This window comes from Micrasema longulum, unplaced genomic scaffold (genome assembly GCF_059751315.1).
Source record: "Micrasema longulum isolate JH-2025_06_02 unplaced genomic scaffold, ASM5975131v1 h1tg000245l, whole genome shotgun sequence".
Lineage (NCBI taxonomy): Eukaryota > Metazoa > Arthropoda > Insecta > Trichoptera > Brachycentridae > Micrasema > Micrasema longulum.
In genome coordinates this window covers 16,187-35,715 of record NW_028277450.1, presented here as the reverse complement: position 1 = coordinate 35,715, position 19,529 = coordinate 16,187, and the positions used below count along the sequence as shown (strand labels likewise).

The following is a 19,529-nucleotide window of genomic DNA, read 5'->3' as shown; positions in this document are numbered from 1 at the left end:
ATTACTCTTTTTAAATGACCCTTTACTTATCCACTCTGTTGTGTCAATCAATGTTTCCGCATGCACAATAAAATTTTAGAGAAATCAACAAATTGCTTTTTTTGCCTTTTTGTGTTATGATTATTTTTTTTTCCATCTGGCAACATTACGCGGTGACTTCACGAATGCGTGCAGCGAAAGTAGGGCTAAGGGGGGGATTTTCGGAGACAGTCTGATTTATTCCAATATGATTCTACGCTCCTTCTGGACTATTTTTAATTCTAGGGCCATATATTATAATTTGTAATTTGAATATGTCCATTATCATGCTACTTTTACTAATACTACTACCATCACGCCATTTTTTCGTGTGGTAAAGTGGCCACTTAAACCAGCCAATGACAGGTCATAAGATCTGTAAATGCCTAAACTTCCATATTCTCCTCTCAAAAATATTTTCCCTCTCTGTTGCAACAAATTACTCATTGATTTTAGTTCACCTAAATTTGATTAAACAGTATGAAATAATTGTGTCCTATTTCTTTTTCAGGATAATGGCTGAAAAGGTGAATGACAAACAAGACGATGCGGCATCTAAGATCCTGCAAGAAGGGGAAGTTATCAAACCGGATGTGACGGAAGAGACGGTGAGAGCCTTGGCCGAGAGGCTGTATGGCATTTCCTGCCTGGAAATCAGTGAAATGAATTCGTATGACGACAGGAACTACAAAATAACGGAAGATACAAACATGAAAAATCCGATCATTCCTGTACATTGTCCGTACGGGTATGTGTTGAAAATTATGAACTCGCTCGACTCTCAAAAACTCTCCTTTGTAGAGGCGCAAACGGAAGCAATGATATATCTAAGTAAGTTCAATCAACGTTGAATTACATTGTTGGTAGTAACAATATCCCCACTGTGAATGATGGTCTCCTTGAACCTTAATTGAAAGTCTATTTACCAATAAATAACACAAAACAATCATGGACGTACACACTTCATACATCCATATACATATGTGTTCAAAATCATATGGCAATCGTTGGCGTTGAGCCCTCAGAAAAATATTGTAAGCGTAAATTGTACTTTCAGTAACTTTATATCTTAACGTAGCCAATTTTATACACTACTAGCGGACCCGACAGACGTTGTGCTGCCCGAACGTTGGCAAAATACTTTTCATTGATAAGTAGGTACCTGGGTACTTGTTTATGGTTGAATTCCAAAACATAAAATAAATATTTTTTCAAATATGGCATTCTTTTTGCAAACGTCAAACTCCGGTCGTCTCACCAACAAAGGGGTGTGCTTATGTAGGAATACGATTTTTCAAATGTATTGAATTTAATATTATTTTAGTGTTACCGAAAATCAAATAAAAAGAAATAAATGGGTATAAATTATAAGGAATTTAAGAAAAGAATCGATTGAGATCCACAAAAACAAATGCTGTTTGTAAACATTCAAAAACAAACTTTTTTATACACAAAAAAAAACAACATCCTTCATTTTTCTGCAAATGCATTCTCCTCGAATGTAACCCTAGTAGATCGATGAATAAAACATTTATGGTCCTAATTTATGTTTTACATATTCGATTGAAGATTTTAATATCTATTTCTCTGAAAACCACACGTAAATCGGTTAAGCCGTTTAGGAGGAGTACGGTGACATCACACGTACAGAGGAATTATATATATAAAGATATAATCTATATTAAATAACAGGAAAAAATAATCGGGGTCAATGAGAAAATCGGCCATAACTAAAAAAAAATCCCTTCGTTACAACTCTCCTAGTACCGAGGTAAGTTGAAACAGAGGTCAAGGTAAATGGTGACAGTTTTGTATTTGGAGATAACGTTTTTTTTTTAATGAAAAAATAAGAAAATTTAGTTAGAAAAATACGCGTGAAACAAATTTAACTGCTGTAATCAACCGTTTGTACGTTCATCAATAAAAATGTATTGGTTAGGCTTTATCGTGCAGTTATGATAAATTATAGCAATAAAGTATTTCGTATATATTGATTGGGCATTCTGAAACAAGAAAAATTAACAATTTGGTGTCCAAATTCACACCACAAAACATTAAAGTAACGAAATAAATAAAAAAGGAGAGTTGAAACAAGCGGTTTCAATTCTCCTAGATCCAAAAAATTAGCCCTTATTCAGAATAATGGCTTTTTTTAACCTCAAAACGGGAGGCGAGCTATAAAAAACAATATCAAGCTTTGAAGCTTGAATAGTCAGTGCATATTGGAAATAATATCACGTTAGCGTTCACGTAATACGTATTGAATGACAAGCTATCAAAGTACTGGCCAAAAACTTACTTTTGGTATTTTTTCCATCCAGATGTCTTATACACACAACCACTCCCTGTAGGCTGCTGTTGCCGACTCCATTAAGTGGCACATAAAAAAAACGCGATGATGCTAGTTCGCTATTGATCACAGATTTCTCGAAATCGCCATTGTTTTAACTCTCCTCTGTTACAACTCTTTTCAGTCTCTCCTACTAGTTTTATAGGGTAATTTAGCATCTTCTATCATCCCCAAATGTATGTAGACCCAGATGGCGCCTTTAAGAAGTGATTTGACATAAGATGAAAAAGAATCATCCGCAAAGTATTTAATAATTAGTACATGAATACAAAGTACAAATTTTAACAATATCTGCTAGTCCGCCGAATTGATATTTGATATTGATATTTTGAATATTATTTGAATTTGCGTTTATCTTCTTTGTAGTCTCAGCCCTGGGGATTAGTTTGCAGCAAAGTCCCAGATCTTATTCTCCACTGGGCTCTATTATCTGCAGCTCTCTTGAGCTCAACAAATGAGGCGCAGTTCAAGTCCTCACACACTTGTTCCAAATACTCCCGTCATGAGCGCCCTCTGTGATTTGTCACATCGGCCATTCCCTCTGTTATGTCATGCAGGAGAACCTCATGGCGCATAATGTGGCCGTTCCATTGGGCTCACCTCTGAGATATGATTTTGATTAGGTGCCTCCCTTCTTTGATTCTACTAAGAAACCTCGTCTTTAGTGATGTGATCTCCTGTAATTTATATTATAAGTCGCCAAATTGTACAAAATTCACTGTCAAATTTAGGTATACCGAAGTAGGGACAAAGCTTTTATTATTGACCATCACAATGTACTTACCTATTACATATTTATACTCCGACTATAGACTTAAGAATAGTCCAGAAGGAGCATAGAATCATATTTGAAAACATCGGACTGTGTCCAAAAAACCCCCCACTTTCGCCTCGCGCATGCGTGAAGTCACCGCGTAATATTGCCAGATGGGATAAATATATAATCATATCACAAATGTAAGATAATTATATATTTTTTTAAGTTCTTCAAAATTTTATTGCACACACGGAAACATTGATTGACACAACAGAGTAGATAAGTAAAGGGTCATTTAATAAGAGAAATTGAATTAGTGAACTTTGAACTTCAAAAATGTAACAAATTTTATTTTATATAAAGCGGTTAAATGTTTTTGTCATGTTAAATAATACGAGTATATGGTGAGCAAAGTAGTGTAAAAAATGTGACTACCCTAGCAACACTTACAAAATATCCGTTTTATTTGAAAATCTGACAGATGGAAAAATATTTTTTTTTTTAAGTAATGCATTTGCTACTTACACATGCATTTGCTATTTACACATGAAATATGATCCCATCCTGTTTCTTTTTTATCCCAGCAGTACTTCTACATTTTAAAACGAATAGCTGAATTCAAATCAAGAGTCGCGTAATGAGCGACGTCTACAAATAAACTAATGGGTCAAAACGTAAAACTACTACTTTAAGAGTAGTTTAGTCGCCTTCTGTTTGATGCGCGTGTGCGGTTTCTGGACTATTCTTAATTCTATGACTCCGACTTTGTATGTGCAATAATAATTCGATAACAATTTAACACCATTTCAAGCGAACATAATTTATATTTTAAGTTCATTTGATGTTGCATACATGCCTTAATTACTTTGATTATCTGTCAATTAAATTCACAATATGCTAACCGAACCTAACCTAAAACAGGCATGTGACTCAGTAGTCAAGTGACAATATTGGAAATTTATGATACAAAAACAGAAATTATTACAGATAGGTACATCACTTATTTAAGAGTTTTAATAGGATATTCATAATTTATAAATAAAAACAAATAAGAGGATACAATAATAAATCAATGCATTACAACAAATAGTTTATTTAATGTAGGTATTGAATGATTTAATAGAAGCCTTTAAAAATAAATCAGATAAATCATTTTTTTGTCTACGTAAATTGATCAAAGATAAACACGCATAAAAAACAAACAAGCCGTCACGCCATATCACTCTGTTTTATAGACCACGCTTCCTCTTCATACATCTTCTCAAGCACGCGTTGACTATTCCGACTTGTCCATATCAAGCACTTGTTGAATTCTTAGGTCTGCCAACAAACATACCAGTCTTGATTTTTTTGATAACAAGTTGTCTTCTTTCATACGATCACTGAATCAAATTCAATTATAAACACCTTTCTTTTTTACTTTATTTTATAATAATTTTCTATGCATACATATGTCCTTAAAAATACTTTTCTCTGCATATCTAAATTTCAGCGATACGAAAAAAGACATCTTTCATAACATAACATCACGAGTATATTTACACACATAATAAATGATAATGAGATAAGTGATTCCGAAACTCGGTGCACACACATAATTATTATTGCAAACATGTCGACATGTCTGTGTATTTTTATTTCACGCTTCTCGTGAGTTTTTGATTATCTTAAGAAACATGTCTGTTTTCTTTGTAGTTTGACTGATTTATACTGCCTTATCTCTAGCCATGGCGTTGAGAGCACTTGACATTGATGACCTCTTTCTGATTTTGTTTACTAAATCTACTTTTTGATAACATTTCTAAAAAAAACGATATTATATTGATAACAGTGACAATAAATCACATATATTGTTTAAATAAAATTGACAATTTAGGATTCATTTCCAAAACTGACTGTTTCCAAAATTCAATTGAAGTGGGGACATTATCGAGGTTTTTTTTTTATCAAAAATTTTGTTTCAAAAACAGAAAGAATCTATTGTATGGGGAACAGGAAATTAAAATGACATGATCTGACTACAAAGACAGTAAAATAAAATATTAAAGTTAGTATATGACCTTACATTACCAACAAAAGCCATTAGAGAACTCTAAAAACAAACTAAGCAATTAAATACTGAAAAGTCGATAAAATATTTGGGAGTACCTGTAGACTGTCAACTCAAATGGACTAACCTTATTGAAAAATTTGGTAATAAATTGAGATATTTGACCTATGTTTTCAAACGTTAGACTAGTAATGTTAATCCAAACACTAACAAAATGGTTTATCATGTCTTCTCTTTCTTATGGAATAATAGGAGCCAATAATAATCATATTAAGTCTTTAGAAACCGTACAAAAACTCTTTATTAAAATTATACTTCACAATAATTAATATTTTCCCTCCAACCAATTATTTCAGGAAGCTGAACTTTTGAAGCTACGAGAAACCTATTGCCAGCAATGTCTAAAATATGTTTTTATGCGCCAACATTTATTTCCTACAAATTTTAATAGATCTAGTCAAAGATTGAATAGTTAACTTGAAATCCCTTATTGTAAATCCAGACTCGGAGAAAGACACTCATTTTTCATAGCTCCATAACTATTCAATGCATTACATATGGACAGTATGATAGATATTAATTATTTGAATATAGGTATTTGGAATAAAAAAATTGTTGAAATTAAGGATAACAAATGTATAATGCAAAAAAGGAATTATAATAAATAAATAAAAAATTATAACTGAACTCTTTAAACTAGAATTATTACAATTTATCCATAAATTAGCCACTGATGTAGTCGTAGACGAAAAACTAAAACTTGAAAAAATTGTAGTAAACGTTTACTTACACGTTTTTAATTACCTTTACTTGACGTGTCCACGTGGACACAGTACAAGAATATCAGAAAAATATCATAGACAACCTTCTTAAATGAGACAAGGACAGTCGAGACTAATAAACCAGGGACTGAAATTATACAATAAACTACCAGACAAAACTAAATAAAAGACTAAGACAAACTTTTCAAAAGATGTAAAAAATATTATTATCAACAACAGAGTGTGAATAAAAAATTACATTTTTTTTGTATAATGAATGTAATAATCCGTAAGGGTTGATAAATAAATTTAAAAAAATAAATTATAATAATAAGAAAAGAATTAAGCCAGTCCACGAAATATTTACATATAAGTAACTAATTAAAAATACTTGGTACACTTCGACTTTTTTTTGACCAATTAGCGCTTTCGCCCTCAAATGGGCATCTTCAGACTGGTAAACATTATACAGTGTAGGATAATTGATATAAAACTAAATATTATCTTAAGTGTGGGTACATTTAAATATAAGTTTAAAGAGATACAATAGTAATATTTCAATGAAATAAAGACACCAATAAATCATCGTCGTGGTGGTAAAGACACCCACATTTTTAGAAAAAAATAGTTTATATTTATTCATTTATTAAGGAAATCATAGTCTTTATATAAATACAAGGTACAAAAGAACAATTAAAAAAAGTAAGACCAATTACTTATTTCACACTAATTTATTACGAATGCAGGAGGAGAGGGGAAAAATAATTGAATTCTAAAAAAGTAAAAATATGAATATTAAATAAAAAGTACATAAAAGGGAGAAGACATTGTATAGCTCCAGCTTTACTTTCCTCCCTCTCTCTCTGCTTCCATGAACATTTATATTTCTTTGTAAAAATTCACAACCAACCACAATTAATTAGATGCAGGTAGTACATGTACATATGAATACGTTGAAATTAAAAGTTAAAATTAAAATCAAAAGTAAAAATTACAATTAAAAGTTTTTCACCATTTTCATCAGTAGAACCAATTATTCTTTGTAGCAGTAAAGAGAGGTTTATATAGATACCATTATTTTCAGTTTCAGTGCTGTAGAACAGTGTTTATTTGGTATTTCAGCTCTCGTGGCCAAAGAAAAACTATTTATCCTGTGTATTTACATTAAAAATACACAAGATAAAGTGTTTTCTATGGCCGCGAGAACAATTCAGAATAGCACTCCTAGGCCTTACTCATAAACTTGGTATAAAGTTCCACCTAGGCAAAGTGGTTTTAATACGGATGGGAATACCATCTTTATTATAGTGGTAGAATAAGGATGCGAATACCATTCTTATTCTACGCCTATACCTAGGCGTAACTTTATACCACGGGTGCTATTCTGAACCGCTCTCGCGGCATGAGATAATACGACCGCGAGAGCGTTTGGAATACCACCCCAGTAGCTCAATCACAAATAACTACCGACGTGCTTAAAAACATGCAAAGCAATAATGAACATGCTTAAGTTATCGCAGTCATAAGTCAACGCGTGTGTAATCTCTAAGTCAACGCTCGTGTCGGTTTGTTTTTTGTTTTCCTCATAAATAAATACAGTTCATTGGCGAAAAATCGGCGTTTACTATAAAAAAATAATACAATATATTGCATTTGCAAAAAAGTACGGAGCAACTAACACAAAAAAGTAAAAATTAAATTACAATAACTATGGCGACTGCTTTTCCTGACATTTGGCTTGCCAACCGCCGCCGCCGGTTAAATGCAATAAATAATGTGATATATATAATAAATAAATACAAAAAAATAACAGTTTTGAAATATATAAATATATAAATATTTCGACATATAATATGAGGTGTTAATGGATGTTCCATTGTGAACGCGAATACGATAAACAACCATGGTGAGGAATTGTTATCACGTCGTTTATTAGCACGTCGAGAGTTATTTGTGATTGAGCTACTGGGTGCGTAAAATAATGCTCTCATCTTTCTGTGCAATACTGTTAGAGTTGCATAATTTGTTGTATTGGATTCTATAGAAAACGATAACTTTGCTTCATCAGTCATCGCACTATTTCAGATGAAATGTTTTAGCATGTCTGTGTCATCAGTTATGAACTATGAACCCCACATAAATTTGTGTACTTTTTACAGGTAATCACCATATCGGTTGCCCGAAACCCGTAAGAGATGTGTACGGACACTACTTCTCCCTAGAGAAGTTAAATGGCAAGAGTCATGTGGTGAGACTGTTGGAGTATCAGCCCGGAGAGATCCTCAACGCCGTTCCCAAGTCTGACTTCCTATTCTATCAGGTTGGAGAATACATCGCTAACTTCGACAGATTACTCAAGGTGAGATCAATGAGTATTTATAAAATGGCCCCAAAATTGAAATATTTTAGTAAAATATAAAAATGCAAATATCTCTTCTTACTAAAAAAAATACATTAAAAAAATTATCTTTTTAATTTATGTAATCATCCACCATTTTGCTTATTAATATTAAGTGTTTAATCATATCAATAACGATTAAATTGTTTTTTTTTTTATAAACCTACACACACAGATTCGGCTTTTCTCTTTGTGTTGACGTTGATGTCACCAGTAGCAAAATTTATATTTTATCTGTGTTTAATCACATCAATTAGGTTTAAATGTCTTTATGTACAGTAACATTAATTGTATGAAATAATAATACTGAGGAACTTCAGTAATTTTAATATATTTTTTCTATTAAACTCAACCAAAAAAATATATTAAAAAAAAAAAATTATCAGCGCTATGATCTTTTAAAGTTTTGTATTTCTGAAATTAATCCACATGTGACGTCTCAAGATCTCTTCCGCTTCCTCTCGATCAGTTCAGCCAATTGATCTGTTAACAGTAAGTAAGCCGGAAATCTTCCCCAACTCTCTTGTTGTTGGTAGATTCATATGAACTAGTGACATATTTCAAAGTAGTTCGTTTGTATTAAAGTATTTTTTTGTACATTTTCAAGAAACTTTGCAGTACAGTTTAATACTCTAATTTTTACAGCGCGTAAGAAAACATTTTTTTGTATCAAATATCCCGTAGGGTTGAAGTTCCTCATACACCCAAGATAGGTTTTCTTGAATAAAAATCATTAAGTGATTTTAACTCTTAAAAGGTGGTGTTAAAAAAATTCCTTTACATGCGGTGATGTAACCTCGTGTTACTTCAAGCAAAAGACAGAATATTCTGAAGTTCAGACATTGGAAAAAAAATAGTAATAGATATACGAGTATTTAATAATAATAGATATACAGCCATACTGCTAAATTATTTATTTTCCATAATTTATGAAAAATTACATAACAATTTAGGCCTGTTATAGCAAAATAAATCTGGTCATTTAACTAGCATGCACTCTCGCTCATTGCCAATAACCGACTGATTGAACGAATTTATTCTCTTGTTTTTATCTCTTTCACACAAATACCGGCCACAAAACAGCATTTCTGTCTTCCTTATTATAAGTTATATTCTTGTGCTCTTTCTTATACAACAAAACAGATTTATTGTGGTATTGACATTACTTTCATATGTCCATTTGAAGATTACAAAAAAATACAACATCAACATTTAAATAAATAAGATCATTCTAACATTCTGTATCCTATGTAGACTCGAATTAATCTTTAAAAAAACTTATTTATTTTTGTAACATTACTTATGCAGCAGAACTAATTTCACCATGTTAAAAATTGTATTCACATAATTATTTTAGAATTTAAATAATGATTTAAATACTTTATAAGCTCCTGAAAACAAACTCTGTAAGAAAGTGTTTTTTATTTTGACTACAGAAAAAGTTCTACCACTCTGGCTATGAAAATCACAAAACATTATGGATGCTAGAAAATGTTCCCGAATTGGAGAAATTCAAAAGTTACGTGAAGGATGAGAATATGCTGAAAATAATTAACGAAGTCCTAAAGGAATTCAGTGAAACTGTTATTCCAGAAATCAAGAACCTAGAAAGAGGACTGCTGCATGGTGATTTTAACGAACAAAACATTATTGTAAATATCAATAAAGAGTCGCCAATGTAAGTACGATTTTTCTACCAATTGATTTATTTATTTCGATATTTTGTGCCATAAAAAATCATTATTAATATTGCTATAAGAAATATCTTAAAGCAATACTTACAATCAACCAACCTTAAGCTTACTGGTTAGTAGGTAACTTATTTGAAGAGCGTAGGAGATAGGAAATTTTAAAATAACGATAATTGTAATCGAATCTAATGTTATTAAATAACTAATATGGATATTACCTATTGTGATACAACTAAACACAGTTTTTGCTACCATTCGTGTTTGCAATATGGTCACGAGGAAGAATGACAATATCAATATCCGACAAAGGCCCTCCATATAATTTTCCAAACTCACCGTGAACAGGGCAGTAAAAGGACTAAAGTGAAATTCAATAAAAATCAAAAGAAACCATTGGTTTTTGTATGAGTGATACCAACTGATAGAAAGACAGTCTTTCAAATAGTTTTGGGTATTTGGAGGAATGTACTTTCAGTTGGTCAAGATTAGACTACTTATTTACCGATTTTTTTTACAGCTCTTTGTTTCTGTTTGTACATAACAGATGGATTACTTTTAATTAATACATCTACCTTCATTATTTTATATAATGAGGTAAAGAATGCATTATATGTAGGATTAAGTATGGAGCTTGGAAGGAGGCGAACAGAATCCAGGAAAAAAGAACAATTATTATACGACAGAAAATGAAGGTTCTGAGGACATATTGTTTCAGAGATTTTTAGAGTAGAATTAATATATGAATTTGATGAAAATTTATTTATCTTATTTATATATTTATACATACATACAATAATTTATTTGCTAACTGAATTAGTTTACTAGCCAAAAAACTAAAAATACTTTTTAAAAAAGTGAGAAAAGAAGTTCTAGCTATTTGTCTAAAACTCATATCGCTGTTGAAACTCTGAGTCTCATAATGATGAGAAACTGATGGGTATGTGTCTCTGTTAGTAAGGGTGACCACCACTGCCTTCAGTAAATATTGCTCCCTGATATCAAGCACGGCAAATTCCTTGAATAGAGAATTCTATTTTTCCAACTTTTCCTCTGATTCCTATACAGGCAGTTTCTGTACATTTATGCTATTTTATAATAACCATTTGTTTTTTAATTAAATTGAACTACTGGTGAATATATCTCCGTGATTCATTATCTCGTATTCGAATCTTGATCATCTGTTAAATGACGGCAAGGTGATTCGTCTAATACTTCAAATGCTAGTCCAGGGACAAAGAAATATTGTAGTATATATTTATATATTTTACTAAACTTTGAGATAGACTTAACCCGACTCAATATCTCTAAATATCCATCGAACCGAAAACACCTGTCCAGGAGGGTTCTGATTCTATTTTACATACTTCTGTGTTCTTTATCTGCCTAGGCAAGGGTGAAACTATTATTATTACAATCAAGATTTTCTAATTTATTCAATCAGCAGTAGTGAATTTGTGTCGGAAGTTTATATTTATCTTCGCATTTCAGTGAAAATACTTACAAAATCACCGGAGTTCTCGATTTTGGTGACATGCAGATATCGTGCTACGTTTTTGAGCTAGCGATCACAATGGCCTACGCCATGATAGTCGGGAAGGATCTCAGGACTGGAGGACTCGTCCTGGCGGGATATTCTATCAACAGAATTGTACCACCAAAAGAATTGAATCTACTGAGGGTATGTTTATTCTATTTTGTAGAATAAGACTCCGGAAATCTACTATGTGCAGAAATATTATCTATCTAAAATACCGATCAAAAGTATTGTGATTATTATATTTTATTCCAACCGCAATATAATATAAAGTCAAAATGCTAAATACAAAGCAATAATGAAAGCCTCGCATGCGACCTAGAACAATTGGTAACATCTTAATTCCAAAATTAAAAACAACTACAGCACAACATTATTATATTTACAGAGGAATATTTTTCTTTGATGAAATGAGCAAAGAAAATAAAAGTGCAGTCAGGAATACAACATATTTAAAAAAAGAAGATAAAAATTATATTCACAATTTTTTTTATGTAGCTCTGATTGAAAACAACATTGATTTATTTTGTAATTTATATTTTATACTGAAAATATTTACTAGGTAATTGAAATTAAAATAAACACATTATTGTAAAACCTCACTTCCCACTATGTACACAAGAATTGTTTTTTTTTTGTAAATACATTTTACAAATTTGTTTTAAAATTTTTATTCATTTGTATTATTAGACACATTGTTTTTGGAATTAACTTTAAAAAATAAAATCAGTATTTCTACCAGGGACGCTGGATTATGACACCTTTGAATCTTGTCGGCATTTTTTTCTTGGGAAACATTTTTATACGCTGAAAGTATATAATGCATTAATATACTGAATCAGTTTGTATGTTCCCAATAACTCTAACCAGACCAAGATCTCATGCATAATTTTATGCACCTTGAAGTGGTAGAAATGTAACTCAGAACTCCAATTCACTTGCTGAATACGGTTTCTGCACATGAATAAGAATGTTGTCCAAACATAAATGATAAACAAAATAACCTCTTCACGTTTCGTTTTCAAAAACATTTCGAATCCCGCTCTACCACAACTTGATTCCCATTTTCTTATGGTGAGTTTTTTAAATCGTTGAAAATGACCCAGGAAATCAAAATATTTCAGTTGATTATAAGAACTTGAAATATTTTGTATTTTATTCAAATCTTCGTTATGTTAATCCCTAAAGCTCGGGTTTCCTAGGAAAACGGTGCCGATATCTTAACAGCCGTATGAACGGTGATGCGGTGATGCGGTGAACGGCCGCCGGGGTGAAATCTCTAAGCATTGTTATTACTTAAATTTTAAATCTAATTAAACAAACAATGTTTTAAGAGGTATTGGTTTAAAATGTAATGTGTCTTAGCAATTCGGTTTAAATCTTATTGTAAATCATGTTTTCCTCCTTTTGCCGATATTACCAATAAAATAATTTATTTTTTGGTGTTAAATGTTATATTTATATTGTAGATATGCATCGCTGCTCGGTTCTGCCAAAGTTATATTATGGGAGTTTACACAAGCGCGCAGGACCCAGAAAATCAATATATCCTATCGAGTAAAAAGGCTATTGAAGAACTGTTACCAATAATTTGGAAAGAGACCGACGAATCAGCTGCCGAAATTTGGAAAAATGTTGCTGATGACTACCTCACGAAGAGCACAAGATAAAATATATATAATTAAATGAACAAATAACATTTTATGAAGAAAACCACTTAAAGTCCAGAACGAATTGGATAATTTAAAATGTATGATATAAATATACAATGTAACCTTTAGTTCAATATGATTATATTTGAGCCCTAAAATTCGTAATAATCATCATCATCATCATATCCCTATCCGCATTCAGTGTAAGTATTACAGTGTAGAACCACCTTTTAAACCTTTTTTTTTACCTTCGTGTAACAGAGGATCTAAATATGCTGGATTTAGTTTACAAATGTGGTGATCTATGCAACACTGGGTGCGTAAAGGGGAACGATGTAGAAATAATTAGAAACAAATAATAATTGTTGAATTTGGTAATGTATCCAAAATAAAACAACTTTATTGGATTATAATTCTACTTTATTTTTTATAAAATATACAAAGGGTATATTGTGACACGTTTTGTCTTGTTAGGACATTTTCAAACAAACTCTTTTGTTTGTTTGAGTTTGTTTGAAAATGTCCTAACAAGACGAAACACGTCACAATATACCCTTTGTATATTTTATAAAAAAATAGAGTAGAATTATAATCCAATAAAGTTGTTTTATCTTGGATACATTACCAAATTAAATATGGAATTCTACCAATTGTCTGCATACACATTGTTGAGTTTACTTTCTTTAGCTGTTTAACAAAACAGTCCAATTTTATCACATGAAAAAAATATATATATTGAGGGTGAGCTAAGTTTGGCAGGTTCAACTTTTAAAGTACATTTTTAGAAACATTGAAATGCATTCAAAGATTGTTACAACGTTATTATACAACTTTAAAAATTAATGGACTCACTTTTAGAATCAGCTTACAGTTACTTGTAGAAATCAGTTAGTGGTCCTCTTACCACTTACTGAGACCTTAACATTCTTACTCACCAATATGCATAATAATCTTAATAATTACACTGAATGACAACAATACAACCCCACTTTTATTAGATGTTTTGGATTTTAATATGAAATATTACAAATGAATTGTATATCTTTATTTGGGGGTGTTTCCGCCTCCACAGGTTGTACATAAACTCAAAAAAAGGGTATGTTTGTATATACATGTAACATGCATGTACATTTTCTAGATATTAGATCTTGTAAATTTTTAATGTGTATTTTTCAAAATAAGAATATCTCTGTACTGTAGGCAGACGGATGCAAATCCAAACATCAAATGTTCAAAACAAGCCTAAAGAATTTACTTCCTCCAAGGAATTTCTAATAATTTATGGCATTAATTTGTATTTTCAGAATCTTAATACATTGGTTTTTTCATTATAAGGCTTACATTTCTTCAAAATCAATGGGCATGATCATAAACTGGATACAAAAATCGAAATGTCGCTTCACCAAATTCTGGATTTGCATCTGTCTGCCTCTGAGGTACAGATATTATAATCTGTAGAACTCATTAGGATATTAGTTCACATGATAGTATAGTTAATGTTAGTTATAAAATCATCGTAAATAAAACAGAATTTGTGCTTCAAAAGTGTTTATTTTATTAACTTAACCTACTAGGAATAATGTATTTTAAGTAAGACTATAATGGCACTTTGTTACGCAAATTTAAAAGGTATATTTACACGGATACATGTTCAATGCGTATAGAAACATCTTAATTAATGATTTGTAGAGGACAACTTAAAACATTTGAAGAAAGTTGATAATAAGACTAGCAAAAAAATCAGTATAACGCCTACATAAGTTCAATACCGCGTAAAAGACAACAAAACCAAAATACGTTTTTTTGGCACTTTCAGTTAAATGGGACAAGCTGCTTGATAAGTGTATTTCAATTTTGAAAATTACCAATAGACTGATTTCATTGGATTAAATTCAATAACGCGAATGAATCATTCCCATCAAAGAAGCAAGCAATACGTGGTAAATCCCTAAATCCAATATGATGAGACGTACTCAATTTGTAAAAAGGCAATACAGGAATTAGGGCATACGTAACTGCAAGTTTAACAGCCACAATTAACTTCATATAGACGCATACGATACGAAAAAAATGATTATCTAATACAAATCAACAACACAAAATAAACTGCATTTAAATGTATTTTTTATCTTTTATTTTTATGATATTGTAAGGTTTTTGTCCCTCCTGAAGATTCTGACAAATGGTTAATTCGCGGTATTGAACTAACATGAAGATAAAGTGTAGTAATAGATATGGGAAACATTTTGTTCAACTAAATTAGACTATGTATTAGATAAACGATTTGAAATCAATAAAATAAAATACGGTTTTTAATTCTACAACATTTTTCTATTAAGAGATAATAGAGAGAAAAACACTTGTTTTGGGACAGTTTCACCTTATGAAGACATTGAAAAATACAAAACCATGTTAAAATTTACTGTTATCTATAATTTACCTAATTAAGGAAGTCTGCCATCTTACCGAGAACTCCATTAAAATAGGCCGTGTACAGGCAAAACAGTATGAAATTTTAAACAGTGTATGTATGTAACATATTCAAATGCTACATTTTCATATGACATTAAAAATCTATATAAATTTAAGTTAAAGACACTTGTCTAAGATTGTCTGAGAAGTTATTCCATAGAAAATTGAAATATTTAGGAATAAAATACAGATTCAAAAGAAGATCGTATTATCATATCAAGAAAATCATACTATCTAGATAACCGTATATCGTGCCTCGACTCAACACGGATTTTTTAGCGAGTCAGGGCAAGTTCACAGGTATGAGTCATTCCTGGCCGAGTCACTATAATCTGTGTCTCTACAGAGACACTCAATAAATGTTTGCATAATGTTATTAATAAATAAAAAATATAGAAAATACTTTATTCAAGTAATTACGTTTTTATATTTTCAACTCTTGAAGAAAAAAGCTGACTAAAGATGAGGCGAAAAAAATCTACAGGTAAAATAATATGTAATAATAATGTCCGTCTCATGGTCTAATGGTCAATATGTTTGCCAACCAAGCGAGAGGTCTCGGGTTCGATTCCTGGCATGATTGACATGAAATATTTATTTGAAATGTATCTACACTGGAACATTTCATAGCTCTTGAACTGGCACTTAAAGTGTAAGACTGATCACTTAACGTCAATTTAACAAAAATGGTTAAGATATGCTGCGATTATGTACCAATGGGCCTTATGCGCCATAGGTGGAGAAAGGGAACGATGACGATGACGATGAATGATGAATTTTAAGGTAGAAGTTTACAAAAACAAAATATATACACTTAAATATTGAATGATCCAAATTCTAGTTAAAACACAAAATCCAAATTAATTTGTCGCATTCTCAGTTGAATATGTACGATACCTAATTATTGCACTAAGCCGCTGTCGGGAGCATAGGTTTAGATGTCACGCTCATATCATGATATGACACTAGCGGTGGTTACGCCACATTTAAATATGTGTGTGTTACACGTTGAATTTATTTGTTGCCTACTGGGCCCTGGTTAAGATGCTGCGATTCTTACTGTGGGTAGGTACCACATTTGTATCTCCGGCCCAACATATTCAATGTTCAACATTATTCAAATGCATATAACAAAAAAAATAACAAAAGATAAGAACCGAACTGTCATTCTGCATGTGCCTTTGATATTCTCACCGCGATCGTGAATAAGTTATTTTTGCGATCAGTAACTCAATTAATTCACTATGTCGTGTTATTATATAATAATAATCAAGGAACCACGTCAAGTGCCTTCCTTCCTGACCACAGGATCTGATCTGATCCTGACTGCCGCGAGAGAAATCCCAAACAATAAGGTGTCAGAATCCCAGTACAAGGTAGGTAATTGCATTCATTGTATTAGGGTTCAGTGGCAAAGTAAATAAAGATAACACATCCCGCGAACCAGACCAATTTCTACCCAGATTATTAACTTAAATATGTCCAGCAAAGTTAATTGCACAATTAAAATAAAATTAAAAACTTCTTTAATTTTTATTTCCTGACAACGATCTGGATATTTGGCAATCCTGAAATCCTGGACTGAAGTTGGAATAAACGGAGTTCTACTGTATTTCTAAAAAACGATTTATCAACTCTCTTAAAATGTTCTAAAATAAAACAATTAGAAACATCAATAAATAAATAAATTCTTACAGTAATTACAAATTTACATATAATATTAACTATCTCCAACTCTCTTTATTGACAACACAACATCTATAAAGCACTTTGTGGTAAATTCCAACCGTAATAATACATTTGAACTAATTATTGTAACTTTATTTAAAAAGCATCAACATTGTCTTAGCAAAAGTTTAAAAACTGAGGATTATCAAAGAGACATTTTGAGATATGGGATATGCTTCACAACACAACTATACAATAATAAATTGAATAAGTTTGGGATCAAATTGGCGTTTTAATTTCCTATTATTACGAGCGTTTTGAAGCGCTATGAACGCTTATACTTTGGATCACGTGGTACCAGCTATTACGCCGGCAGCGCCTCCAGCGGCGAAGAGGAAAACAACTAGTCAGTGGTAGACGGACTGACCGACAGCATTGTGAATATAGTATTGCGCAAACAAAAGTAATACCGTTGGAATATTAAAGGTTTATATTTTAATTAAATAATCAAATAAAGCTCTAACAGATTAAATAATACTCAATTATTACTTTAACACTAGGTACACTATCAATTTCTAGTTTTGTAGACAAAAAAGGACTTCATTTTAACAAATTATTTAATAATATTTTTTCTTTAGTGTTAGTACAGAATAAAATCTCAAAGACAACTAAACTAACCTTGGATAAAAAAGACTTCAAATTATGAATTGCATCATTTGACTATGCATGAATTAATATTATTATGAAAAAATCATATGAAAATGAGTTAACACATTTTACGCGGACTTCGCTGCAATGTAACAAGTTAAAGCAGCGGGCCAAAATCAACAAAAAATTGATAATTACTACTAAATACATAGTTACATTATTTAACATGGAAAATCACAAAGTGAGTGCTTCAAAAAATAATTTTTAAACAATTAAAAGTTTTAAATTTATTGCAACAGAGAAGAAAAGTCATTTTTGAGAAGGGAATATGGTCATTTAAGCATTTACAGCCTTCTATTTCCAAAAAGTCAACAGATGGAAGAGCTGAGAACATGTGGATGTTTAAAAGATAGGCAGAATAACCACATAAACCAGACACAACAACCAGATCATAAGCCCTGTGAAATCCTTAACTTCCATATTCCCCTCTCAAATTGTTTCCCTCTCTGCTGCGATAAATTTGAATCTTAATAACTCCCTGGGGAGTAAAATCCAGCCTTATCTACAAACATTTGGACATACTCAATATACTGTTACGTGAAAAAGTTTACCTAGAATTTTAAAGGTACAACTTACATGAAAACATTATTAACAAGCATCAAATTACAATGGATCTCTGACCAGAAGCATCAAGAAATAAAAATGTATTATTTTAATAACGTTATTTATGCTAAATTGAACCAAAAATACTGCCAGAATTTTCAAACCCATAGGTATTTAATTTTTTCAGCTCTATGGTATAAAGTGTATTTTTTTTTTTTTTTTTATATACGCCTCCACTCATTTGCGATAAAGTGTATTTAGAATGACTTGATAATTTGTCAACCGTGAATTGAAACACCCTTATGCTGGAAAACACGTAAAAGAAATCTCTTAGATTTCTCTACGACAGTAAGTGCCACGGACACAGCCTAAATATGTTAGTGAATGATTTAACAAATATAATATGAAATTAATAAATAAATAAATATTATCCATGGCTCTATTCTATTAATTTCTCCAAGGCATGCTTGGTTACTACAATTTAATAACCCGGACCCATATTACAATGGGAAGTAACAATTATCTTCAATTTTATCTACAAAGTAAAACTATGTTTTCTGTATGAAAAATTTTATATGTATACAATTTTTTTCTAAACATTTTGAATTACAGGTTATCGTCAAAGATACTTTAAATTCTCACACAAATATACACATTTTCGAACATATATATATATATATAGATTTTACTTTATACCGTCTCAATATCTAACAATGAAGATAGCATTTGTAATCGCGGCCCAGAAGGAATTTTATTTAACTACACACTTTTTCTAAAAGGCATTTCATCTTTTTGATAGATCAGAACTGACGTAGTGCGTGTTTTATTAATCTCAATAATCCAACAAAATACATAATATAATTGTTTTTTAAAATTCAATTTTTTTGTGTATGTAGCCATAGGCATTTAGTTCCAGAGTATTTAATG

The 19,529-nt window shown here is 31.2% G+C and overlaps 1 protein-coding gene across 1 annotated transcript in view; it reads left to right on the top strand.

The window, feature by feature from the left end:
* The window catches only part of LOC148283354 (hydroxylysine kinase), a 28,251-nt gene extending 13,495 nt beyond the window's left edge, over positions 1-14,756 (top strand). Inside the window, exons 2-6 of the mRNA XM_088223655.1 lie at positions 530-849; positions 8,096-8,295; positions 9,771-10,012; positions 11,514-11,703; positions 13,029-14,756. Of these exons, the coding sequence (XP_088079781.1) occupies positions 534-849; positions 8,096-8,295; positions 9,771-10,012; positions 11,514-11,703; positions 13,029-13,229 (1,149 nt within the window). The 5' untranslated portion in view covers positions 530-533 and the 3' untranslated portion in view covers positions 13,230-14,756. The remainder of the gene's footprint in view (positions 1-529; positions 850-8,095; positions 8,296-9,770; positions 10,013-11,513; positions 11,704-13,028) is intronic.
* Positions 14,757-19,529: the final 4,773 nt, after the last annotated feature.